The sequence below is a fragment of the Capra hircus genome, chromosome 24, assembly GCF_001704415.2.
Source record: "Capra hircus breed San Clemente chromosome 24, ASM170441v1, whole genome shotgun sequence".
NCBI classification, from domain to species: Eukaryota; Metazoa; Chordata; class Mammalia; order Artiodactyla; family Bovidae; genus Capra; species Capra hircus.
Window position 1 is genome coordinate 14,180,651 of NC_030831.1, and position 25,094 is coordinate 14,205,744.

At 37.7% G+C, this 25,094-nt stretch overlaps 1 protein-coding gene across 4 annotated transcripts in view; it reads right to left on the reverse strand.

The window, feature by feature from the left end:
• Window positions 1-25,094, reverse strand: part of PIK3C3 (phosphatidylinositol 3-kinase catalytic subunit type 3) — a 159,844-nt gene that overhangs the window by 122,735 nt on the left and 12,015 nt on the right. For all 4 annotated transcript variants that reach the window (XR_001917180.1, XM_005696968.3, XM_005696969.3 and 1 more), the window contains one exon: window positions 11,126-11,255. Coding sequence is in view for 3 of the 4 variants with exons in the window: in XM_005696968.3 (XP_005697025.1) it covers window positions 11,126-11,255 (130 nt within the window). In the remaining variant the exon portion in view is untranslated. The remainder of the gene's footprint in view (window positions 1-11,125; window positions 11,256-25,094) is intronic.

Here is a 25,094-nt window from a genome sequence, read left to right on the forward strand (position 1 = left end):
CAAGACCTTCCAGAAGTACAAGCTGGAATTCGAAAAGGCAAAGGAACTAGAGATCAAACTGCCAACATTCACTGGACTGTAGAAAAACCAAGGAAATTCCAGAAAGACATCTACTTCTGCTTCATTGACTACACTATAGCCTTTGTGTGGATCACAACAAACCGTGGGAAATTCTTAAGAGATGGGAGTACCGGACCATGTTACTTGTCTCCTGAGAAACCTATATGTGGGTAAAAAAGCAACAGTTAAAACAAGACATGGCACAATGGACTGGTTCTAAACTGGCAATGGAGTACAACAGGCTATATAGTGAGTGTCACTATGCTTATTTAACTTATATGCAGAATGTGCTGTGTGCTCAGTTGTGTCCCACTCTTTGCAACCCCTTGGACTGTAGCCTGCCAGGCTCCCCTGACCATGAGGATTCTCCTGGCAAGTATGCCCTCCTTCAGGGGACCTTCCCAATCCAGGGATGAAACCCAGGTCTCCTGCATTGCAGGCAGATTCTTTACCATCTGAGCCACCAGGGAAGCCAAGCTGGATGAATCACAAGCTGGTATTAAGATTGCCAAAAGAAGTATCAACAACCTCAGATAAGCATGACACCACCCTAATGGCAGAAGGGGAAGAACAACTAAAGAGCCTCTTGATAAAGGTGAAAGAGGAGAGTGGAAAAGCTGGCTTAAAACTCAACATTCAAAAAACTAAGATCATGGCACCCAGCATCATCACTTGATGGCAAACCGAGGAAAAGTAAAAATAGTGATAGACTTTATTTTGTTGTGCTCCAAAATCTCTGCAGAAGGTGACTGTAGCCATAAAATTAAGACGCTTGCTCCTTGGGAAAAAAGCTATGAAAAACCTAGATAGCATATTAAAAAGCAGAGATACCACTTTGCCGACAAAAGGCTGTATAGTCAAAGCTGTGGTTTTTCTGGGATTCCCTGGTGGCTCAGATGGTAGAGAATCTGCCTGCAATGCCGGGAGATACAGGTTCGAACCTTGGGTCAGGAAGATTTTCTGGAGAAGGGAATGGCCATCCACTCCAGTATTCTTGCCTGGAGAATTCCATGTGCAGAGAAGTCTGGAGGGCTATGGTCTCTCTGGTCAGAAAGAGTCAGATGTGAGTAAGTGACTGATACACATATGGTTTTTCCAGTAGTCATGTACAGATGTGAGAGTTGGACCATAAAGAAGGCTGAGTGACCAAGAATTGATGCTTTTGAACTGTAGTGCTGGAGAAGACTTTTGTGAGTCCCTTGGACTGCAAGGAGCTCAAACCAGTCAATCCTAAAGAAAATCAACCCTGAATATTCATCCGAAGGACTGATGCTGAAGCTGAAGTTTCAATAGTTTTGCCACCTGAGGCAAAGAGCCAACTCACTGGAAAAGACCCTGATGCTGGGAAAGATTAAGGGCAGGAGGAAAAGGGAGCAATAGAGGTAAGATGGTTGGATGGCATCACCAACTCAATGGAAATGGGTTTGAGCACACTCTGGGAAATAGTGAACAACAGGGAAGCCTGGCGTGCTGTAGTCCACAGGGTCACAAAGTGTCATGTGGTGACATGTCACAAAGGTCACAAAGTGACATGACTTAGCGACTGAACAACTGTCCCATAATATGTTAAGTCCTTTAAATATTTATTTAATCTCATTTATATCTAGTCTTCATAGAAACTCAAAAAAGTAGATATAATAGTTACTCCTATTTATAGATGAGGAATTCATGACTTCGTAAAGGTTAGGTAGCTATCCAATATCACAAATGAACAAGACACAGTTGGAATTTGAATGAAAAATAGTCTCCATTCAGTTCCTGATTCATGCTAAAGGGTTTTAGAGCTATTAATGCTGTTTATACATGCAAGGTGATTATTACTGTTTTAGTATTACTTGTAATGTCACTAATAATAATAATAACAGCTTCAACCTGGTAATCTAGTTCTTAAATCTCCAACATTTAGGACTGTATCTTCAACAAGAAGTGATGATGGTGGCGATAAAGAGGACTTGTCCATATACTTAAAATCTCAGTGAACTCCTCTAAATTCACACCTCAAGACACGTACCCATTCAATGCAGTTCATTCTATGTAAAATATTTACTTTTAAGGGTAAATATTTCAGCAGGTCAATTAGTACTGTGAAATAATTTAAATAGCCTCAATTTCATTTCATAAAATTTTGTAACCAGAAAATTTCTTCATTACCTTAATCTCAATTGTAAAGGATTATTTTGTGATCATGATAACTAGTCAATGTTTATTCAAAACATGCAGTATATTCAAGAAACTAGATAAATGATGTCAAGAGAGAAAGAGGAAAAGAACTTTAAAGATTTCCTCAAACTGAGAGAAATATCTCACAAACTTTCTAGCTCCTTCAGGGTCCTTCATGATTAAGAAATTAATAATCTCCTGAAGGCTAATTTAATTTGCAACTTACCTTGAAAAATGGTGTCCTGGGTAACAGGCACAAGCAATATGGTTACCATAAAGATAATATGGTTACTCACCATTTAAAAATTATTAAATTGGCATTCTAGATCAGTGCTGCTCAACAGAACTTGCTCAACAGAACTTTCAGCAATAATGGAAATATTTCCCTACTTGCACTGTCTACTAGGTAACCACTAGCCACATGTGGCTATTGAGCACTTGAAATGTGATTATGGTAACAAAGCAACTGATTTTAAATTTTATTTAATTTTAATTAAGTTGCCATATGTGAATTGAGGCTATTATGATAGTACAGGTCTACATCATAAGGTTAAAAATAACCCTTTGTATTGATTGGCATGAACCTATGTTCAAAATACTAACTTTTTCTGGATGAACTAAAATAAATGTAGTTTCTGTGATTACAAACCTGAGTCTGGATTCTGGACCCACAATTACCCCTTCAAGGCACTCTAAGGGTCAGCCTGAAACATAACCACATCCTAGCACAACTTCTCTGTAGCAGCTCTCATTTATACCCTCTCCCTAAGATTCCCTACCCTATCTGTGTCGCACAGACCACAAAGCATTTTTCAAATAGTCCTTACTTTCTTTTGCCTCCTCTTAATCAAATTGACAGAAACTAAAGCACATTCCAAAGGCAACAAGCAGAGCTGCTAAAATGAAGACAGTGGAGATGGACGCTTTTATCTAAAGACACGAACTCAAATATAAATCAAACACTAAAACTTAGTAGTCACATCCAAAACCCCAGGTGGATATGCATCCTAGTCATAAAACTCTTAAAATATGACAAGTTGAAAAATGGAGCTGAAAAATGGAGCTCAAGTAACAGCCACAATTATTCAAAGGTTGGCTCACAGACAACCAAAGTGTAATAACATGCCCAAGAGGTCTGGCCTTTTATTATTTTCACAAATCAATTCTAACAGAAAGTTACTACACATTAATACAAATTAATTGGGGAAATTTAGAGATGGGAAAGAGAAGACAAAACGGAAGATGAGGGAAAGAGTATATTTCAATACATTCACTTTCTTCCTGTTCCCTACTAAGTCTAAGAAATTCAGTTATAAAAAGTAAGAACTAAACTTAAGACTATTGAGTTTTGTTTCCTTTTCTTACACTCAATTTTTCCTCAAATGAACATTAGGCATGTTCAAAAAATGATGTAAAATCATTAAAAATTGACTCCACTAAAACTATTCCTGGAGGATTTAAACTCTTAAAAAATGTAAAACCTAGAAATCAGGCTTTTAAACTTCAATTATTCAAATTACAGTTATAATTTACTCTCAGATCTATCAATAAGAATTAGAATATTTGGTACCGCTTGATTTTGAGGTTCTTTGCTTAGTAATTATATAACACTGTCTTTTCACAGGCCATTTAAAAAGTTCATCTTCATTTCCTAGCCCCCTTATTCTATTAACTGGAAGCAGCCAAGACTAAAGCAGTTCTTTAACTGAATAAACTCTCTTAAACTGTAGTTTGAAAACTGTCACTTTGCTACTTATTTTGGCTTACAGGATGCATGGAAACTACACTTTGCTATTATTCAGATTAATACACACCTTTTTACATTTAAGCTGATCGACAGGAATGTTAGTTAGTTAGTTAGTTAAGTCACTCAGTCATGTCTGACTCTGCGACCCCGTGGATTGTAGCCCACCAGGCTCCTCCGTCCATGGGATTCTCCAGGCAAGAATACTGGAGTGGGTTGCCGTTTCCTTCTCCAGGGGATCCTCCCGACCCAGGGATCGAACCAGGGTCTCCCGCATTAGAGGCAGACACTTTAACCTTTTAGCCACCAGGGAAGAGCCAATGAGAGGCGGTCCCTTCAACTAACCATCCAAGAGCCCCATAACCTCACCAAGCAATTTACCAGCCCTGTCCCTAATACGCCCACCAGTACTCCAAAAATAGTCAGGTGGCTTTAAAATCCCCCCACCAGCCCTACCGGCAGGACTTTCCCTACTCTAGCACATTGACACACCCCTAACTATCCAGTACTAAGGCAACCTTTGGTGGCCACTGGACTTTAACTGCTCACAAATATTCCTTGAAAACATACATCTCATTATAACAGACTGAATTATGTGAAGGACATGCACAGTAGAGCATCCTTTCATAGTACTATAACTTGCAGCTGTTACTCAACAAACTCCCTGGATTATGCAAATGATCCTGCCTTAAAAACTCTTATACCCCAACCCTCCAGGGAAATTTGCCTCCCTTGACAGCCCATCTCTCTCATGAAGTGTTTCTCTGTTCTTTGTGTGCACTCAGTCAGGTCCAACTCTTTGTAATCTGTTCTTTCTTTCCTTATTGTTAATAAATCTTCTTGCAATGGGGTGAGACCTTAAACTCTTTGCATCCCTTCCAAGAACCAAGGCCCACAGGAGGAAGAGTCTACAGATTCCTTCTGCTAACAAAGTCACCTTCTTAACAATTAAAAACAATCAGAGTAAATTCACTGGCTGAAAAATCAAAGTACTATGAAAGAAATCATTCAGTTCTAACCACTTAAACATCATCTATTAAAATATTCATTTCTTTTCTTAAAATGATAGTGTGAGAAATAGAAGTATCTGTTCCTTTTACATGAAACTGGAAAAATGAGCGCAAACATTCTTTCCCCAGGTTTTAAAAGTATATTGTACCATAGACAGTTTCAAAATATTTTGTAGATGAGAATGACAATCTAACAGGGCAAACTTTTTAATGTGGAACCAGAAAACTGAGAGGAAGAGATAAGGAGAGAGAAAAAGCTACTGTGGTATAATTTGAAGAGAAAACAATACCAAAATATATTTAAGTTCAGAGCATACCTAGTATCAAAGTGTATCCTCTTTAATAAGTTTAGAAATTAAGATCACAACAAATATCAAACTATACATTTTCTGGTATAACAGAAAGAAATTACTCAGGAAGCCAGTCTGAAAAATTAAAGTCAAGAAACAGGCACTAATCAAACAATAACAAAAACAAAATCTAAGACCATAGCCAGATCATTTGTATTAGGCAGGTCCTAAACGATGCTTTACTCCAGGCATATGTTTTACAGAAAAAAAGGAACGGCATGAACAACAATCCCACAATTGCCAAACGATGACGGCATGTGTTTTCTTCTATTAAGGTGGAGAGAAAAAAATCCCCCATTATTTGCTATATCAGTGCTTTTAGAATCATAGAATATGAACCACTACAAAGGAGTATAAAATGAAACAGGGCAAAAGCTAACAGGGTTTCGTCAAGAGAACAGACTGGTCATAGCAAACACTATTTCCAATAGCTCAAGAGAAGACTCTACACATGGACATCACCAGCTGATCAATACTGAAATTAGATTCATTGCGCTCTTTGCAGCCAATAATGGAGAAGCTCAAAACAGTCAATAAAAACAAGACCTGGAGCTGACTGTGACTCAGATCATGAGCTCCTTACTACAAAATTCAGGCTTAAATTGAAGAAAGTAGGGAAAACCATTAGGCCATTCTCGTACAATTGAAATCAAATCCCTTATGATTATATAATGGAAGTGACATATAGATGCAAGGAATTAGATCTTATAAAGTGAAGTAAAACTACAGACGGAGGTTTATAACACTGTACAGGAGGAGGTAACCAAAATCATCCCCAAGAAAAAGAAATGCAAGAAGGTAAAGCGGTTGTGTGAGAAGGCTTTACAAATAGCTGAGGAAAGAAGAAAAGCAAAAGGAAAGGGAGAAAGGGATACATTCAAATGAATGCAGAGTTCCAGAGAATAGCAAGGAGAAATAAAAAGGCCTTCTTACATGAACAATGTGAAGAAACAGAGAAAAACAGTAGAATGGCAAAGACTAGCCACCTCTTCAAGAAAATTGGGAGATATCAAGGGAACATTTCATACAAGGATGGGCATGATAAAGGTCAGATACAGTAACGAACTAACAGAAGCAGAAGGGATTAAGAAAAGGTCACAAGAATACACAGAAGAACTATATGGAAAGGGTCTTAATGACCCAGATAACCATGATGGTGTGGTCATTCACCTAGACCCAGACATCCTGGAGTCAAGTAGGCCTCAGAAAGTATTATTACAAACAAAGCTAGTGGAAGTGATGGGTACCTAGCTGAGCTATTTAAAATCCTAAAAGATGCTGCTGTGAAAGTGCTCCATATAATATGTCAGCAAATTTGTCATACAATATGTCATACAAAACTCAGCTGGGGCCACAGGACTGGAAAAGGTCAATTTTCATTCCAATCCCAGAGAAGGGCAATGCCAAAGAATGTTCAAACTAACATACAACTGCACTCATTTCACATGCTAACAAGGTTATGCTCAAAATGCTTCAGGCTTGGCTTCAGCAGTACATGAACCAAGAACTTCCAGATGAACAAGCTGGATTTAGGAAAGGCAGATGATCTAGAGAGCAAAATGTCAACATTTGTTGGATCATGAGAAAGCAAGGGAATTCCAGAAAAACATATATTTCTGCTTCACTGATTACGCTAAAGCCTTTCACTGTGTGGATCACAATGAATTATGGAAAATTCTTAAAGAGATGGGAGTATCAGACCACCTTACCTATTTCCTGAGAACCCTGTATGCGGGTCAAGAAGCAACAGTTAGAACTGGATATGGAACAACAGACTGCTTCAAAGCTGGGAAAGAAGTACAACAAGTATATTGTCACCTTGCTTACATAACTTATATGCAGAGTACATTATGTGAAATGTGGAGCTGGATGAATCACAAGCTGGAATCAAGAGTGCTGGGAGAAATATCAATAACTTCAGAAATTCAGATGATATCACTAAGGGCAGAAAAGGGAAGAGGAACTAAAGAGCCTCTTGATAAGGGTTAAAGAGGAGAATGAAAAACCTGGCTTAAAACTCAACATTCAAAAAACTAGACCATGATTTACAGTTCCATCACTTTATAGCAAATAAAAAACGAAAAAGTGGAAGCAGTGACAGATTTTATTTTCCTGGGCTCCAAAATCACTGCAGACAGAGACTGCAGCATGAAATTAAAAGGAAGAAAACTATGACAAACCTAGATAGTGTATTAAAAAGCAGAGATATCAGTTTGTCAAAGACAAAGCTGCATATAGGCAAAGCAATGTTTTTTCCAGTGTCATGTACAGATGTGAGAGTTGGACCATAAAGAAGGCTGAGCACCAAAGAATTAATGCTTTCAAACTGTGGTGCTGGGGAAGACTACTGAAAGTTCCCTGGACTGCAAAGAGATCATGAACCTGTCATTCTGAAGGAAATTAACCCTAAATATTCTTTGGAAGGACTGATGCTGAAGCTGAAGCTCCAATACTCTGGCCAACTGAGGTGAAGAGTTGACTCACTGGAAAAGACCCTGATGCTGGGAAAGATTAAAGGCAAAAGGAGAAGGGGGCGGGAGAAGGTGAGATGGTTAGATAGCATCACCGACTCAATGGACATGAATTTGAGCAAACTTCAAATTGGGAAAGGAGTACATCAAGGCTACATAATGTCATCCTGCTTATTTAACTTATATGCAAAGTACATCATGGAAAATGCTGGGCTGGATGAAGCACAAGCTGGAATAAAGATTGCTGGGAGAAATATCAATAACCTCAGATATGCAGATAACACTACCCTTATGGCTGAAAGTGAAGAAGAACTAAAGAGTTTCTTGATGAAAGTCAAAAAGAGTGAAAAAGTTGGCTTAAAACTCAACATTCAGAAAACTAAGATCATGGCATCCAGTCCCATCACTTCATAACAAATAGATGGGGAAATAATGGAAACAGTGAGAGACTTTATTTTCTTGGGCTCCAAAATCTCTGCAGATAGTGAACGCAGCCATGAAATTAAAAGACGCTTGCTACTTGGAAGAAAAGTTATGACCAACCTAGACAGCATATTAAACAAAAGAAACATTACTTTGCCAACAAAAGTCCATCTAGTCAAAACTATAGTCTTTCCAGTAGTCATGTATGGATGTGAGTTGGACTATAAAGAAAGCTGAGGGGCAAAGAATTGATACTTTTTAATTGTGGTGTGGGAGAAGACTCTTGAGAGTCCCTTGGACTGCAAGGAGATCCAACCAGTCCATCCTAAAGGAAATTAGTCCTGAATATTCATTGGAAGGACTGATGCTAAAGCTGAAACTCCAATATTTTGGCCACGTGATGCAAAGAACTGACTCAATGGAAAAGACTCTGATGCTAGGAAAGATTGAAGGCAGGAGAAGGGGATGACAGAGAATGAGATGGTTGGATGGCATCACCAACTCGATGGACATGAGTTTGAGCAAGCTCCAGGAGTTGGTGATGGACAGGGAAGCCTGGCATGCTTTAGTCCATGGGATCACAAGGAGTTGGACATGACTGAGTAACTGAACTGAACCAGGAGATAGTGGAGAACAGAAGAGCCTGGAATGCTGCTATCTATGTGGTGGCAAAGAGTCAGATACAACTTAGTGACTGAACAACAGCAACACAACAGCAACAATACTAATATATATAACAAAAACATAAAGTGGTTGTATGTTCATCTTTGCTGTAGGATGTTTTAAGAGTATATGATCCTACTCTTCTATGAAGCAAAGATGTCAACTATAATACAAGTTCTGACAAAATTTTGAAATTTTACATGTTCTTTTATATTTATTGGTATTTATGATACTTGTTGATATTTATTTGTAAGGTTGGTTACCTTAAATTGACTACTAAAATTTTCATTGCAATTATTAAATCGTGAAAAGCAAAATTTCTACTATAAACATTCAATTAAAGTCATAATTTTAAAAAAATAAATAAAAATTGGGAAAAAATTACAAACATATGAATAGAAGCCTATAATATTTGTTTAATATAAAAGAAACAAAGTGGATGCACTGTGCAACTACATAGCTTTATATTTCTTGGCTCAGCCATTTCTCCTCAAATTCAGAATTTTGTTATTACATGATTCATAATATTCATTTTCATAATGAATGCTATTCTTAAAGACAATTTAAGGTTTTCCTGCATGTGAGATATAAGCTTACAGCTTATAAATGAGGTCATTCTGATACAATTTCTATTATGCACAGTTTATAAAAGTCAGAGTAGCTTCAATAAAATAGCATCACTAAGATAAATTCTTAAAGAGAAAGTATACATATGAAAAGTATAAGAGGTTTCCTATATTACATGTAAGAATGTCAACAAAATCTCACAATGAGTAGCTGAACTGAAAGCTAAGTTTTATTTACTTAATTATGTAGGGGAATAGTACTTATGGAGGACGATAGCAATTTGGTCAAAATGCTTATTAAGAAGCTCTGATACAATTTTTCCATAAAAGAGACATATAAAAAGATAGAATAAACTTGAAAAAAATTATATTGAAGCACAAAGCTTAGACACTCCAAGTGCTTATTCTTTATAATTAGAGTTTCTTCCACATGTAGGTTGAGGCAACAAGTTGTAAAATGTTTGGCACCAAAACTTTCTCCAGACATTATAGTGTCATCCATGTAAGATCAGAAAGGAAAACTACATGTAAAAATTAAAGTCTCATCTCTTAACTAAAGAATTGTAAAAGGATACTTAAACAGTATTTAACATAGTACTTTTTCTTTTTGCCACAGTCTGTTTTTTTCAAGTATAGCTGATTTACAATATTATGTTTCACATGTACAGCAAAGTGATTCAAACAAACGTGTTTGTGTACACTTTTTTCAATTATTGTCCAACACAGGTTATAACAAGATACTGATCACTTTTTCCAATTATTTTCCATTACAGGTTATTACAAGATATTGAATATAATTCCCTGTGCTCTTTGCAGCAATAGAGACACAGATGTAGAGAACGAACGTGCAGACACAGCCGGGGAAAGAGAGTGGGACGAACTGAGAAAGCAGCGTGGACATAACACACCACCATGTGTAAAACAGACAGCTGGTGGGAAGTTACTATGTAACACAGTACTTTTTGAACAGATATTCACAAAATAAGTTAAACTGTTGTGATTTTAAAAAGGAATTTAACTTAGAAATACAAAAGCTAAACGAAAACACTTCACTAATGCAATTCTGAAAGAAAAAGGTAATAATTCAGTTTATAAAAAGAGGAGTATGGTGGAGTGAGCGCAATTTAAACTAGCCAGTATAAGAAATTTTCATTTTCAAACAATATAAGAATCTCCAGCATGTAATAACACATGCATCTTTCAGATTATGTGACCAGAAAAGGGAGGTGATCATCCTAAAAGTATCACCAAAAGCTCTATGTTTTCAAATCCGTTGGAGTTTCAGACACAAAAAGCAATAAATTACATGATTCTCTTTACATGAAATAGCCAATTCTGGAAAATCCAGAGATAGAAGTAGATTAGTAGTTGGTAGGAGCTGGAGAGAAGAGGGAACAGGGAATGACTGCTAATGGGTACACGGTTACATTTTTTATAAAAATGGTCTAAAGGTAGAGTGGTAATGAATGCACAACTCTGTGAATTCACTAAAAAAAAAATCACTGAAGAGTACACTTTCCAAGTGTGAACATTTTGGTACATGAATTATATTTCAATAAAACTATTATTAAAAGCTTGAATTTAAATTTAAAAGTAACCTCACAGAATTCATAACATCAATTTATGCAACAGATTATCATTCAAAGCTTTCCACCTGTTCCAGTAATTTCTTTTTTACCTTGGCAAGGCGACTCATCTGATCCTCTGAGAGAGTACTGCTTGTTCTGCCAGGAGTTTTGGTGGGTTCTGATCCATCTGCTTCTACGTTAGGCCAGACTTTCAAGTCATGCATCCCTTGGCGAAACATGCTAGGCAAAAAGAATGTTCAGGGCAGAATTAATTTGGTTCATGATGGGAAATTTTAGATGTCTAAATAGAAACAATTCCAGCAAGCCTCCAGTGGAATATAAAGCAATTAACCAAGCAACTGAATCCATGTAGCACTGTTTTTCACATCCTTCTTTTTTCCTTCAAGCAGTTAGAGCTATTACAGATATTACAAAGGTAGAGTGCAAAAAGAGAAGCATCAGGAATAGGCTACACCCACTTCATCACTTCAGTGGAGATCTTAGAAACAGAAACCAAATTTTTACCAAGAGAGAGAATGTCACATTTACATCAATCAAAACTAAAATTAAAATAATTATAGAACTTTCTACTTTAAGTGACAATTCAGCAGAGTATTAATAGACAGTGATGTTGAACAGCTGGGATTTGGATCCCTGCCATGCCAACTATTACTTACAAGACTTTTGGTAAATTACTTAACATCTCTGTGTTAGCTTCCTCATCTATAAAATGAGACTATAAAGAGTAACTGTATCTCACAGTTAGAAATATTAAATAAACCAGTACAAGGAAAAAGTGCTTAGAATAGTGCCTCTCATATAATAAGAACTCAATATATATAAGCTACTATTTTCCTTTTTGCTGGGTAGAGGCTTATTTTTCTCCTGTCTTCTGTTGCATAAGAGAGATGTCTAAAAGGGAATACAATACTGTATTCAATAAGAAAAAAATGCCCATGTCTACAAATCAGAAATTTAACATATTGTCAGAATTCAGACTGAGCTGGATGATCCTACTTTAAAGTGAAAGAGTGTTATCACCTTTGTCAAGCTTTTGCTTCCTTCAAAAACTATCAAAGAGGAGTCAGGATGGCGGAAGAGAAGGATGCGGAATTCATGTCTCCTCACCAGTACATCAAGAATATATCTATAAATGGAACAATTCTCACACAGAGTACCTGCTGAATATTAGAAGAAGACTCAGAACACATAAAAGGACAAGAAAAATCCCCTCACAGTGGGGTAGGAAAAAAGAAAAAAAAAAAAAAAGAATCAAAAAAAGGACCTGCAACCCTGAGGGAAAGCTGAAGGTGAGAAGAGGTTCTTGATCAGAAAATCCCCTCATGGTGGGGAAATTTGCAGGGACAGAAAGGGACCTTCAGAGGATCAAAGGAGAATATGGTGGACCATCTGTGAAAGGCATGACAAAGTAAGAACTGTGCACATGGTCTCTACTGCAGCCTTGTCCAGCCCAGCCTGAGTTATGTGTCTTCTGTCGAGAGGAGGGCTGAGTGATGGAAAGTGGGGTTTGGACATGGACTCAGGAAGGGGACAGCTGGTGGTTGTGAAGAGAGCCTGAATGGACAGGAATAAGGAGTTCAACAACTGGGAAAGTCTGCAGAAGAAAGCCAGGACACCATAGAAGCAAGGCACCACAGCTAAGTGGTGAGCAACAGGCAGGGCTGTCATTTTCATCCCCATCCCCATCCACCGACTTTAGCCCATACAAGCACTGGGAGGTGCACTCATCTGAGCAGGCTCACCCTCCACACACACCTCAAGCCAAGGTCTCCTCTGCCAGGATAGGCTCCAGCATCCTGAGCATCGTCCATCCCAAAGCCTCCTTCAAAATCAGCCCTGGGTGCCACTGACCAAGACAGGATTTTGCCAATGCTGATGGGGGCTGAGAGGACTGAGTACAAAAATGTGGGGCTAAGAGCACAAAGATGAAGGAATTCCAGCTGAACCACTTCAAATCCTAAAAGATGATGCTGTTAGAGTGCTTCACTCGATATGCCACCAAATTTGGTAAACTCAGCAGTGGCCACAGGACTGGAAAAGAACAGTTCTCATTTCAATCCCAAAGAAAGGCGATGTCAAAGAATGTTCAACCTACCGGACATTTGCACTCATTTCACATGCTAGCAAAGTAATGCTCAAAATTATAGGCTTCAACAGTACGTGAACAGAGAACTTCCAAATGTTCAAACTAGATTTAGAAAAGGCAGAGGAACCAGAGATCAAATTGCCAACCTCTGTGGAATCATGGCAAAAGCAAGAGAATTCCAGAAAAACATCTACTACTGCTTCATTGACTACTTAAAGCCTTTGACTATGAAAGGACACCCCAAACTCAGCAATATAAACAAGATGAAGAGAGAGAGGAATACCCAGCAGGTAAAGGAACAGGATAAATGCCCACCAAACCAAACAAAAAAGGAAGAGATAGGGAATCTACCTGATAAAGAATTCCAAATAATGATACTGAAACTGTTCCAAAATCTTGAAATCAAAATGGAATCACAGATAAACAGCCTGGAGACAAGGATTGAGAAGATGCAAGAAAGGTTTAACAGGACCTAGAAGAAATAAAAAAGAATCAATATATAATGAATAATGCAATAAATGATATCAAAAACACTCTGGAGGGAACCAACAGTAGAATAACGGAGGCAGAAGATAGGATAAGTGAGGTAGAAGATAGAATGGTAGAAATAAATGAAACAGAGAGGAAAAAAGAAAAATGAATTAAAAGAAATGAGGACAATCTCAGAGACCTCTGGGACAATGTTAAATGCCCCAACATTCGAATCATAGGAATCCCAGAAGAAGAAGACAAAAAGAAAGACCATGAGAAAATACTTGAGATACTAGTTGAAAACTTCCCTAAAATGGGGAAGGAAATAATCACCCAAGTCCAAGAAACACAGAGAGTCCCAAACAGGATAAACCCAAGGCGAAACACCCCAAGACACATATTAATCAAATTAATAAAGATCAAACACAAAGAACAAGTATTAAAAGCAGCAAGGGAAAAACAACAAATAACACACAAGGGGATTCCCATAAGGATAACAGCTGATCTTACAATAGAAATTCTTCAGGACAGGAGGGAATGGCAGGACATACTTAAAGTGATGAAAGAAAATAACCTACAGCCCAGATTATTGTACCCAGCAAGGATCTCATTCAAATATGAAGGAGAAATCAAAAGCTTCACAGACAAGCAAAACCTGAGAGAATTCAAAACCACCAAACCAGCTCTCCAAAAAATGCTAAAGGATCTTCTCTAGACAGAAAACACAATAAGGGTGTATAAACTGGAAGCCAAAACAATAAAGTAAATGGCAACGGGATCATACTTATCAATAATTACCTTAAACGTAAATGGGTTGAATGCCCCAACCAAAAGACAAAGACTGGCTGAATGGATACAAAAACAAGACCCCTATATATGTTGTCTACAACAGGGGACACATACAGACTGAAAGTGAAGGGCTGGAAAAAGGTTTTCCATGCAAACAGACCAAAAGAAAGCAGGAGTAGCAATACTCATATCAGATAAAATAGACTTTAAAACAAAGGCTGTGAAAAGAGACAAAGAAGGACACTACATAATGATCAAAGGATCAATCCAAGAAGAAGATATAACAATTATAAATATATATGCACCTAACATAGGAGCACTGCAATATGTAAGGCAAATGCTAACAAGTATGAAAGGGGAAATTAACAATAACACAATAAAGGTGGGAGACTTTAATACCCCACTCACACCTATGGACAGATCAACTAAACAGAAAATTAACAAGGAAACACAAACTTTAAATGATATAATAGACCAGTTAGACCTAATTGATATCTATAGGACATTTCACCCCAAAACAATGAATTTCATCTTTCTCTCAAGCGCACACGGAACCTTCTCCAGGATAGATCACATCCTGGGCCATAAATCTAGCCTTGGTAAATTCAAAAAATATTGAAATCATTCCAAGCATCTTTTCTGACCACAATGCAGTAAGATTAGATCTCAATTACAGGAGAAAAACTATTAAAAATTCCAACATATGGAGGCTGAACAACACGCTACTGAATAACCAACAAATCACAGAAGAAATCAAAAAAGAAATCAAAATATGCATAGAAACAAATGAAAATGAAAACAAAACAACCCAAAACCTGTAGGACACTGTAAAAGCACTGCTAAGGGGAAAGTTCATAGCAATACAGGCATACCTCAAGAAACAAGAAAAAAGTCAAATAAATAATCTAACTCTACACCTAAAGCAAATAAAAAGGGAAGAAATGAAGAACCCCAGGGTTAGTAGAAGGAAAGAAATCTTAAAAATTAGGGCAGAAATAAATGCAAAAGAAACAAATGAGACCATAGCAAAAATCAACAAACCCAAAAGCTGGTTCTTTGAAAGGACAGAAAAAATTGACAAACCATTAGCCAGACTCATCAAGAAGCAAAGGGAGAAAAATCAAATCAATGAAATTAGAAATGAAAATGGAGAGATCACAACAGACAACACAGAAATACAAAGGATCATAAGAGACTACTATCAGCAATTATATGCCAATAAAATGGACAACGTGGAAGAAATGGACAAATTCTTAGAAAAGTACAACTTTTCAAAACTGAACCGGGAAGAAATAGAAAATCTTAACAGACCCATCACAAGCATGGAAATTGAAACAGTAATCAGAAATTTTCCAGCAAACAAAAGCCCAGGTCCAGATGACTTCACAGCTGAATTCTACCAAAAATTCAGAGAAGAGCTAACACCTATCGTTCTCAAACTCTTCCAGAAAATTGAAGAGGAAGGTAAACTTTCAAACTCATTCTATGAGGCCACCATCACCCTAATACCAAAACCTGACAAAGATGCCACAAAAAAAGAAAACTACACGCCAATATCACTGATGAACATAGATGCAAAAATCCTCAACAAAATTCTAGCCATCAGAATCCAACAACACATTAAAAAATCATACACCATGACCAAGTGGGCTTTATCCCAGGGATGCAAGGATTCTTCAATATCCACAAATCAATCAATGTAACACACCACATTAACAAATTGAAAAATAAAAGCCATATGATTATCTCAATAGAGGCAGAGAAAGCCTTTGACAAAATTCAACATCCATTTATGATAAAAACTCTTCAGAAAGCAGGAATAGAAGGAACATACCTCAACATAATAAAAGCTATATATGACAACCCACAGCAAACATTATCCTCAATGGTAAAAAACTGAAAGCATTTCCCCTGAAGTCAGGAACAAGACAAGGGTGCCCACTTTCACCATTACTATTCAACATAGTTTTGGAAGTTTTGGCCACAGCAATCAGAGCAGAAAAGGAAATAAAAGGAATCCAAATTGGAAAAGAAGAAGTAAAACTCTCACTGTTTGCAGATGACATGATCCTCTACAGAGAAAACCCTAAAGACTCCACCAGAAAATTACTAGAGCTAATCAATGAATATAGTAAAGCTGCAGAATATAAAATCAACACACAGAAATCCCTTGCATTCCCATACACTAATAATGAGAAAAAAGAAAGAGAAATTAAGGAAACAATTCCATTCACCATTGCAATGAAAAGAATAAAATACTTAGGAATATATCTACCTAAAGAAACTAAAGACCTATATATAGAAAAGTATAAAACAATGGTGAAAGAAATCAAAGAGGACACTAATAGATGGAGAAATGTACCATGTTCATGGATCAGAAGAATCAATATAGTGAAAATGCGTATACTACCCAAAGCAATCTATAGATTCAATGCAATCCCTATCAAGCTACCAACAGTATTTTTCACAGAGCTAGAACAAATAGTTTCACAATTTGTATGGAAGTACAAAAAACCTCGAATAGCCAAAGCAATCTTGAGAAAGAAGAATGGAACTGGAGGAAATCAACCTGCCTGACTTCAGGCTCTACTACAAAGCCACAGTCATCAAGACAGTATGGTACTGGCACAAAGGCAGAAATATAGATCAATGGAACAAAATAGAAAGCCCAGAGATAAATCCACACACCTATGGACACCTTATCTTTGACAAAGAAGGCAAGAATATACAATGGATTAAAGACAATCTCTTTAACAAGTGGTGCTAGGAAAACTGGTCAACCACTTGTAAAAGAATGAAACTAAAACACTTTCTAATATCATACAGAAAAATAAATTCAAAATGGATTAAAGATCTAAATGTAAGACCAGAAACTATAAAACTTCTAGAGGAGAACATAGGCAAAACACTCTCCGACATACACCACAACAGGATCCTCTATGACCCACCTCCCAGAATATTGGAAATAAAAGCAAAAATAAACAAATGGGACCTAATTAAACTTAAAAGCTTCTGCACAACAAAGGAAAGTATAAGCAAGGTGAAAAGACAGCCTTCAGAATGGGAGAAAATAATAGCAAATGAAGCAACTGACAAACAACTAATCTCAAAAATATACAATCAACTCCTGCAGCTCAATTCCAGAAAAATAAACGACCCAATCAAAAAATGGGCCAAGGAACTAAATAGACATTTCTCCAAAGAAGACATACAGATGGCTAAGAAACACATAAAAGGATGCTCAACATCATTCATTATCAGAGAAATGCAAATCAAAACCACAATGAGGTACCATTTCTTGCCAGTCAGAATGGCTGCGATCCAAAAGTCTACAAGCAATAAATGCTGGAGAGGGTGTGGAGAAGAGGGAACCCTCTTACACTGTTGGTGGGAATGCAAACTAGTACAGCCACTATGGACAACAGTGTGGAGATTCCTTAAAAAACTGGAAATAGAACTGCCTTATGACCCAGCAATCCCACTGCTGGGCATACACACCAAGGAAACCAGAATTGTAAGAGACACGTGTACCCCAATGTTCATCACAGCACTATTTCTAATAGCCAGGACATGGAAGCAACCTAGATGTCCATCAGCAGATGGATGGATAAGACAGCTGTAGTACATATACACAATGGAGTATTACTCAGCCATTAAAAAGAATACATTTGAATCAGTTCTAATGAGGTGGAAGAAACTGGAGCTGATTATACAGAGTGAAGTAAGCCAAAAAGAAAACCACCAATACAGTATACTAACGCATATATATGGAATCTAGAAAGATGGTAATGATAACCCTGTATGCGAGACAGCAAAAGATACAGAGATGTATAGAACAGTCTTTTGGTCTGTGGGAGAGAGAGAGGGTGGGATGATTTGGAAGAATGGCACTGAAACATGTATAATATATATGAAATGAATCGCCAGTCCAGGTTTGATGCAGATACTGAATGCTTGGGGCTGGTGCACTGAGACGACCCAGAGGGATGGTACGGGGAGGGAGGAGGGAGGCCGGGTTCAGGATGGGGAACACGTGTATACCTGTGGTGGACCCATGTTGACGTATGGCAAAACCAATACAATATTGTAAAGTAATTAACCTCCAATTAAAATAAATACATTTATATTAAAAAAAAGAAAGAAAGAAAGCTGAGTGCCAAAGAATTGATGCTTTTGAACTGTTGAGAGTCCCCTGTACTGCAAGGGGATCCAACCAGTCCATTCTAAAGGAGAACAGTCCTGGGTGTTCATTGGAAGGACTGATGTTGAAGGACTGATGTCCAATCCTTTGGCCACCTGATGGGAAGAAATGACTCATTTGAAAAGACCCTGATCCTGGGAAAGATTGAGGGCAGGAGAAGAAGGGGACAACAGAGGATGAGATGGTTGGATGGCATCACCAACTCAATGGACATGAGTTTGGGTGAACTCCAGGCGTTGGTGATGGACAGGGAGGCCTGGCGTGCTGCAGTTCATGGGGTCACAAAGAGTCGGACACGACTGAGCAACTGAACTGAACTGAACTGATTGCAGGGATGCAAGGATTTTTCAATATATGCAAATTAACCAAAGTGATCCACCTCATTAACAAAGTGAAGAATAAAAACCATGTAATCATTTCAACAGATGCAGAAAAAGCTTTTGACAAAATTCAACCCGTTCATGGTAAAAAATTTTCCAGAAAGTGAGCAAAGAAGGAACCTACCTCTAAGAACAAGACAAGGGTGTCTACTCTCACCACTTTTATTCAACACAGATTTGAAGTCCTAGCCAATCATCAGAGAAGAATAAGAAATAAAAGAAGTAAAACTGTCACTGTTTGTTCCAGACATAATAGTGTACATAGAAAATCCTAAAGATGCCATCAGAAAATGACTAGAGCTCATCAATAAATTTAATAAAGTTGTAGAATACAAAATTAATACACAGAAGTCTCTTGCATTCCTGTACATTAACAATGCAAGATTAGAAAGAGAAATTAAGGAAACAATTCCATTTACCACTGCAACAAAAAAAATAAAATACCAAGGAATAAATCTACCTAGGAGGCAAAAGACTGTAAGCAGAAAACTGTTAAGAAACTGATAAAAGAAATCAAAGATAACAGAAACAGATACAGAGATACTATGTTCCTGGATTACAAGACTCAATATTGTGAAAATGACTATAGTACCCCAAGCAATTTACAGATTCAATGCAACCACTATCAAATTACCAACGACATTTTTCACAGATGAGAACAAAAAATTTTACAGCTTATTTGGAAACACAAAGACCCTGAAAAGCAAAACAATCTTCAGAAAGAAAACTGGAGCTGGAGGATCAGTAAAAATAAATAAATATAAATAAATAAATAAATAAAACCTAGACAGTATATTACCCCACTCCAGTACTATTGCCTGGAAAATCCCATGGATGGAGGAGCCTGGTAGGCTGCAGTCCATGGGGTCGTGAAGAGTCAGACACAACTGGGCAACTTCCCTTTCACTTTGCACTTTCATGCATTGGAGAAGGAAATGGCAACCCACTCCAGTGTTCTTGCCTGGAGAATCCCAGGGACGGGGGAGCCTGGTGGGCTGCCGTCTATGGGGTCACACAGAGTCAGACACGACTGAAGTGACTTAGCAGCAGCAGACAGTATATTAAAAAGCAGAAACATTATCAAAACAAAAGAAAAAGCAAGAAAGATGTATGGTACTGGCACAAAACAAGAGATCAATGGAATAGGATAAAAAACCCAGAGATAAACCAGCATACCTATGGTCACCTAATCTATGACAAGGGAGGCAATACTATACAATGGACAAAAGACAGTGTCTTCAATAAGTGGTGCTGAGAAAACTGGACAGCAGCATGTAAAAGAATGAAGTTAGAACACTACCTAACACCATACACAAAAATAAACTCAAGTGGATTAAAGACCTAAATATAAAGCCAGATACTATAAAACTCTTAGAGGAAAACATAAGTAGAACATACTTTGACAGAAATCATAGCAAGATCTTTTGGGACTCATCTCCTAGAGTACTGAAAATAAAAACAAAAATAAACAAATGGGACCTAATTAAGCTTAAAAGCTTTTACACACAAAGGAAATAAAAAACAAGATGAAACAACAACCTTCAGAATGGGACAAAATATGTGTGAATGAAGCAACTGACGGATTAATCTCCACAATATACAAACAGCTCATGCCGCTCAATACCAAAAATAAACAAACAAACAAACAGGGACGGAAGACCTAAATAGACATTTCTCATACAGGTAGCCAACAAACACAAGAAAAGATGCTCAACATCACTAATTACTAGAAAAATGCAAATTAAAACTACCATGAGGTATCATGTCACAGTAGTCAGAATAGCCATCATCAAAAATGTACTCTGGACAGCGTGTGGAGAAAAGAGACCCCTCTTGCACTGCTGGTGGGAATGTGAACTGATATAGCTACTATGGAGAACAAGATGGAGGTTCCTTAAAAAACTAAAAATAGAACTACCATATGAGCCAGCAGTCCCACTACTGGGCATATACCCAGAGAAAACCATGATTCAAAAATATATACGTACCTCAATGTTCACTGTAGCACTATTTACAACAGCCAGGACATGGAAGCAACCTACATGTCCATCAACAGAAAAATGGACAAAGATGTGGTACATATATACAGTGGAGTATTAGTCATAAAAAGGAACAGAATTGTGTAATCTGCAGAGATGTGGATGGACCCAGAGACTGTCATACAGACTAAAGTAAATCAAAGAGAAAAACAAATATCATATCTCAATGAAGAATCAAGAAAAATGGTAAAGGAGGTCTTATTTGCAAAGCAGAAACAGAGACACATACAAAGAGAACAAATGTATGGATACCAACAGGGAACAGGGGTGGGGTGGGATGAACTGGGAGAGTGGCACTGACATATATTCACTGCTATGTATAAATTAGATAACTAATGAGAGCCTACTGCATGGAACAGGGAGCCTAACTTGGTGCTCTTTGGGGAACTATATGGGAAAGAAATACAAACAAGAGAGGATATGTGCATATGTATGGCTGATTTACTTTACTATAGAGTAGAAACTGATACAGCAGTGTAAAGCAACTAGCAATAAAAATGATTAATTTTTTTTTACATAAGAAAACAAGCTACCAAGAAGACCCAGAGTAGAGGTTGAACAGACTCATAAAGGAGTTCCGGGTAACTTTTTATTTTTTTTATTTTTTATTTTTGGGTAACTTTTTAAAATATACTACACAGGTAGTCTCCTGTTAGTGTGTTCTCTCTTAGGTGTTAACCAGGTCTTTCAAACATTATAAAGTCTATTCAAACATACACTCAAAGCTGAAAGGGCAAGTTATCAATTGCAATGGAAAGACTAAGACTGAAAGTGTGTGTAGGTGAGCAGGCAAATCCAGAGAGTTCTACATTAAATAATTTTCTTAACTAGGTACACATTGGATATATTGATACATTCTTACTATCTTTAAAAACACTGTATTTAACTGTATGTATGATGTGCCTCTGTGTGTGTGTGTTAGTTGTTTAGTCATGTCCAACTCTTTGCAACCCCATGGTCTGTCCATGGAACTTTCTAGGCAACAATGCTGGAGTGCATTGCCATTTTCTTCTCCAGGGGATCCTCCCAACCCAGGGATTAAACCAGGATCTCCTGAATTGCAGGCAGATTCTTTACTGTCTGAGTTACCAGGGATTAACAGTATAGTGAAAGTCACTCAGTCATGTCTGTCTCTTTTCAACCCCATGGACTATACAGTCCATGGAATTCTCCAGGACAGAATACTGGAGTGGGTAGCCTGTCCCTTCTCCAGTGGATCTTCCCAACCCAGGAATCAAACTGGGGTCTCCTGAACTGCAGGTGGATTCTTTACCTACTGAGCTATCAAGGAGGCCCTATTTAACTGTAAAAGGGTTACATAAATTTTTAAACTATTATTATCTTTATATTACCAATGAAAAATTTCTTAGCAGATTTTCCTGAGATAATAAAGAGGATTTTCACTGAATATTATGTAATGTATATAAGTAATGACGCCATAAGCATTTAAACTGGGAACTGTAAAGGACTGCTACAAGCTCGTGAGCAGTATAAGATTAAGGACCAAATGTTTTAAAAGTTTCTAAGCCTGGCAATAAACAGGTAAATATCTAGCAACCGTATCTGCAAAAGCTTACTTTATAAGCCCAATACAAAATGTATGAAATGGCTGTTAAGAATCAAAACTCTCAATATTTATCTATTATGTTAAAGATCAAAAAAAGGTTATACTATACTATTAAAGAAGTATTTTACAAAGTTTATTTTCTTTCCCTTTCAACTGAGAGAGAGTCAACATCCAGCAGATCTTCTTAGTCTCCAAGAAACTGGGTACAGTGAGGTCATAATACCACTTTCAGTGAATATCCTTAAATGTACCTTCAGAAACAGCAGAAGGCTTCCCTTTCTTCTCTCCTTTTCCTTACCTCTCTACTGAATAGTTTAGCTAAACTTAACTAAGTAATAAATCAGTACATTTGGCAGGATGTTAGTTTAACAAATGATTTAGGTGCCCAGGTGCCTTCGGATGGACCTGGAAAAGAAATTTAAGCATAGAGGACATGGAGGGTAGGGGTGATGCCAAATGATTCAAATGATCAAGTGAACATATTACTTTAACACTAATGGCACCTTCGCAGATGGACACAGGAGCCTGGCGGGCCATGGTCCACAGGGTCACAAAGAGTCAGACACGACTGAAGTGACTAAGCGGACACAAAAATTCCAGGTGACAAGTCAGAAGATGCTCAGTGGATTAAGTCCACTTGGGAAATTAAGCCAAACCAAGGCATTTTAAGCCAAATTAAGGCATTTTGTAAGGAGCTTCCCTGGTGGCTCAGACAGTAAAAAATCTGCCTGCAATGTAGGAGACCCAGGTTTGATCCCTGGGTCGGGAAGATCCATGGAGAAGGGAATAGCAACCCAGTATTTCCTGGGTTGCTACATATATACTAAAGTATTCTTGCCTGGAGAATTCCATGGACAGAGGAACCTGGCAGGCTACAGTCCATGGGGTAGCAAAGAGTCAGACACAACTGAGTGACTAACACAACCAAGTAACTAACACACACACACATCAAGGCAGAAGAAAACAGTACAGCAGGATCACCCTCAGACATCAGCAGAGGCCCCAGCAGCAGCTGCTGCTGATGTTCCAGCTCCTGGGGCCAAGCCACTACAGAAGCAATTGCCTTGACTTCAGAATCCACATTTGCAAAAATCATCTACAAGAGAAATCTATGGTCCTTTGCCAATTCAACTTAATGATCAATCCATTCTTTAGCTACTTAGAAATCTCATAAGCTAGATTTTCAAAATGAGGACAATTAGTTATTCTAGCCATATCCTAACAGATCTTCCAATTAATTTACACTATTTTCCAAGAAGTACTAATTCACACTGACTCAGGTATACAAAACAGATATTAGCAAATAGCAAGTCCATACTAGGACTATTTCAGGAACAAGAGTGGGGTAGGTGTTATATCACTGCTTAAGAAACATCTGAGGAAGTGAATGTCTAAAGCACCATCTCCCTAAGTCATGAGAACTGTGGTGGCACATGACATGATTTTTAAGGGTACATGGAAAAAAACTTTGCACAGGCGTCCTCCTGAGGTCATCCAGAAGACTCATGCTACTTACTCACCAGGAGTGTCAGCAATCCCACACAGAAAACCAGCTGTGACCCAGCAGTACAAGCAGATGTCTGCACTCTGCTAAAGCACCTGAAACATCCTGAATATCATATTCTTCCACAATCCAAAGATACACAGGAAGTCCAATATCCAGCGAGAGAATGCCTGGGCTTGTTTCCACTGCAACCCAATTCCCCTTCAAGGAAAGGCCCCAGGACACACAGAGAAAAAGGAGTCATTTTAATTGCATAGAGCTTCTCAGATTTCCTTCTTTCTGAGGTGAAGCATCAGCCTAGAGGGAATAGTAGGTGATCTAATATGAGTTATTACAAACACACATATACACAATGATTACTGATTTCATGTACTTCGTTGGTCTGAGTTTATTTGGCTGTAGGCAGGTTATTCCACTGTACTTCTATGGAAATTTCTATTGTCTCACACCTACAGTCTAGTCAGACTGTCTCCTGAAACGGTATCCTAAGGTCAATGAAAATGCATGAGTGTTAAAAAAGACGTTTCCATGAGGGAAACTCCCACTGATATTTCAGAAAGTAAACCACTTATGAAGAAGCCAGGAGGAAAAACCAAGAGGTCTATCTGGCTGTTTCTTAAGAACATTTAACCAGTGAAACTACAGTAAGAGTGATAAATCTTTTTTTCTATAAGCCAAACAAATTTCACCCTCATAGAGACAAAAAGAAACAAACACTTTGGGAAAGGAACAATACTGATTTTGTAATATGTCCATTCTACTAAAACATGTCAAAAACTATGTTTAGAACTGGAGGCCACAATGTATCATGCTATGTCTAAAGTATTGTTTCTGCATGGATTTCAATAATAAATAATTCTTCAATAGGTACATTAAACTAAGACACCTACACATTACTAAGGAATCAAGCTATTCTAAATGGAATTACATCTAAATTTTATTCCTAAGATGAAGTTTTTCTGAGACACCTTATTTCTGAATAGAGAAATTCAGTATTATAAGATTATCAATTTTTCCCTGT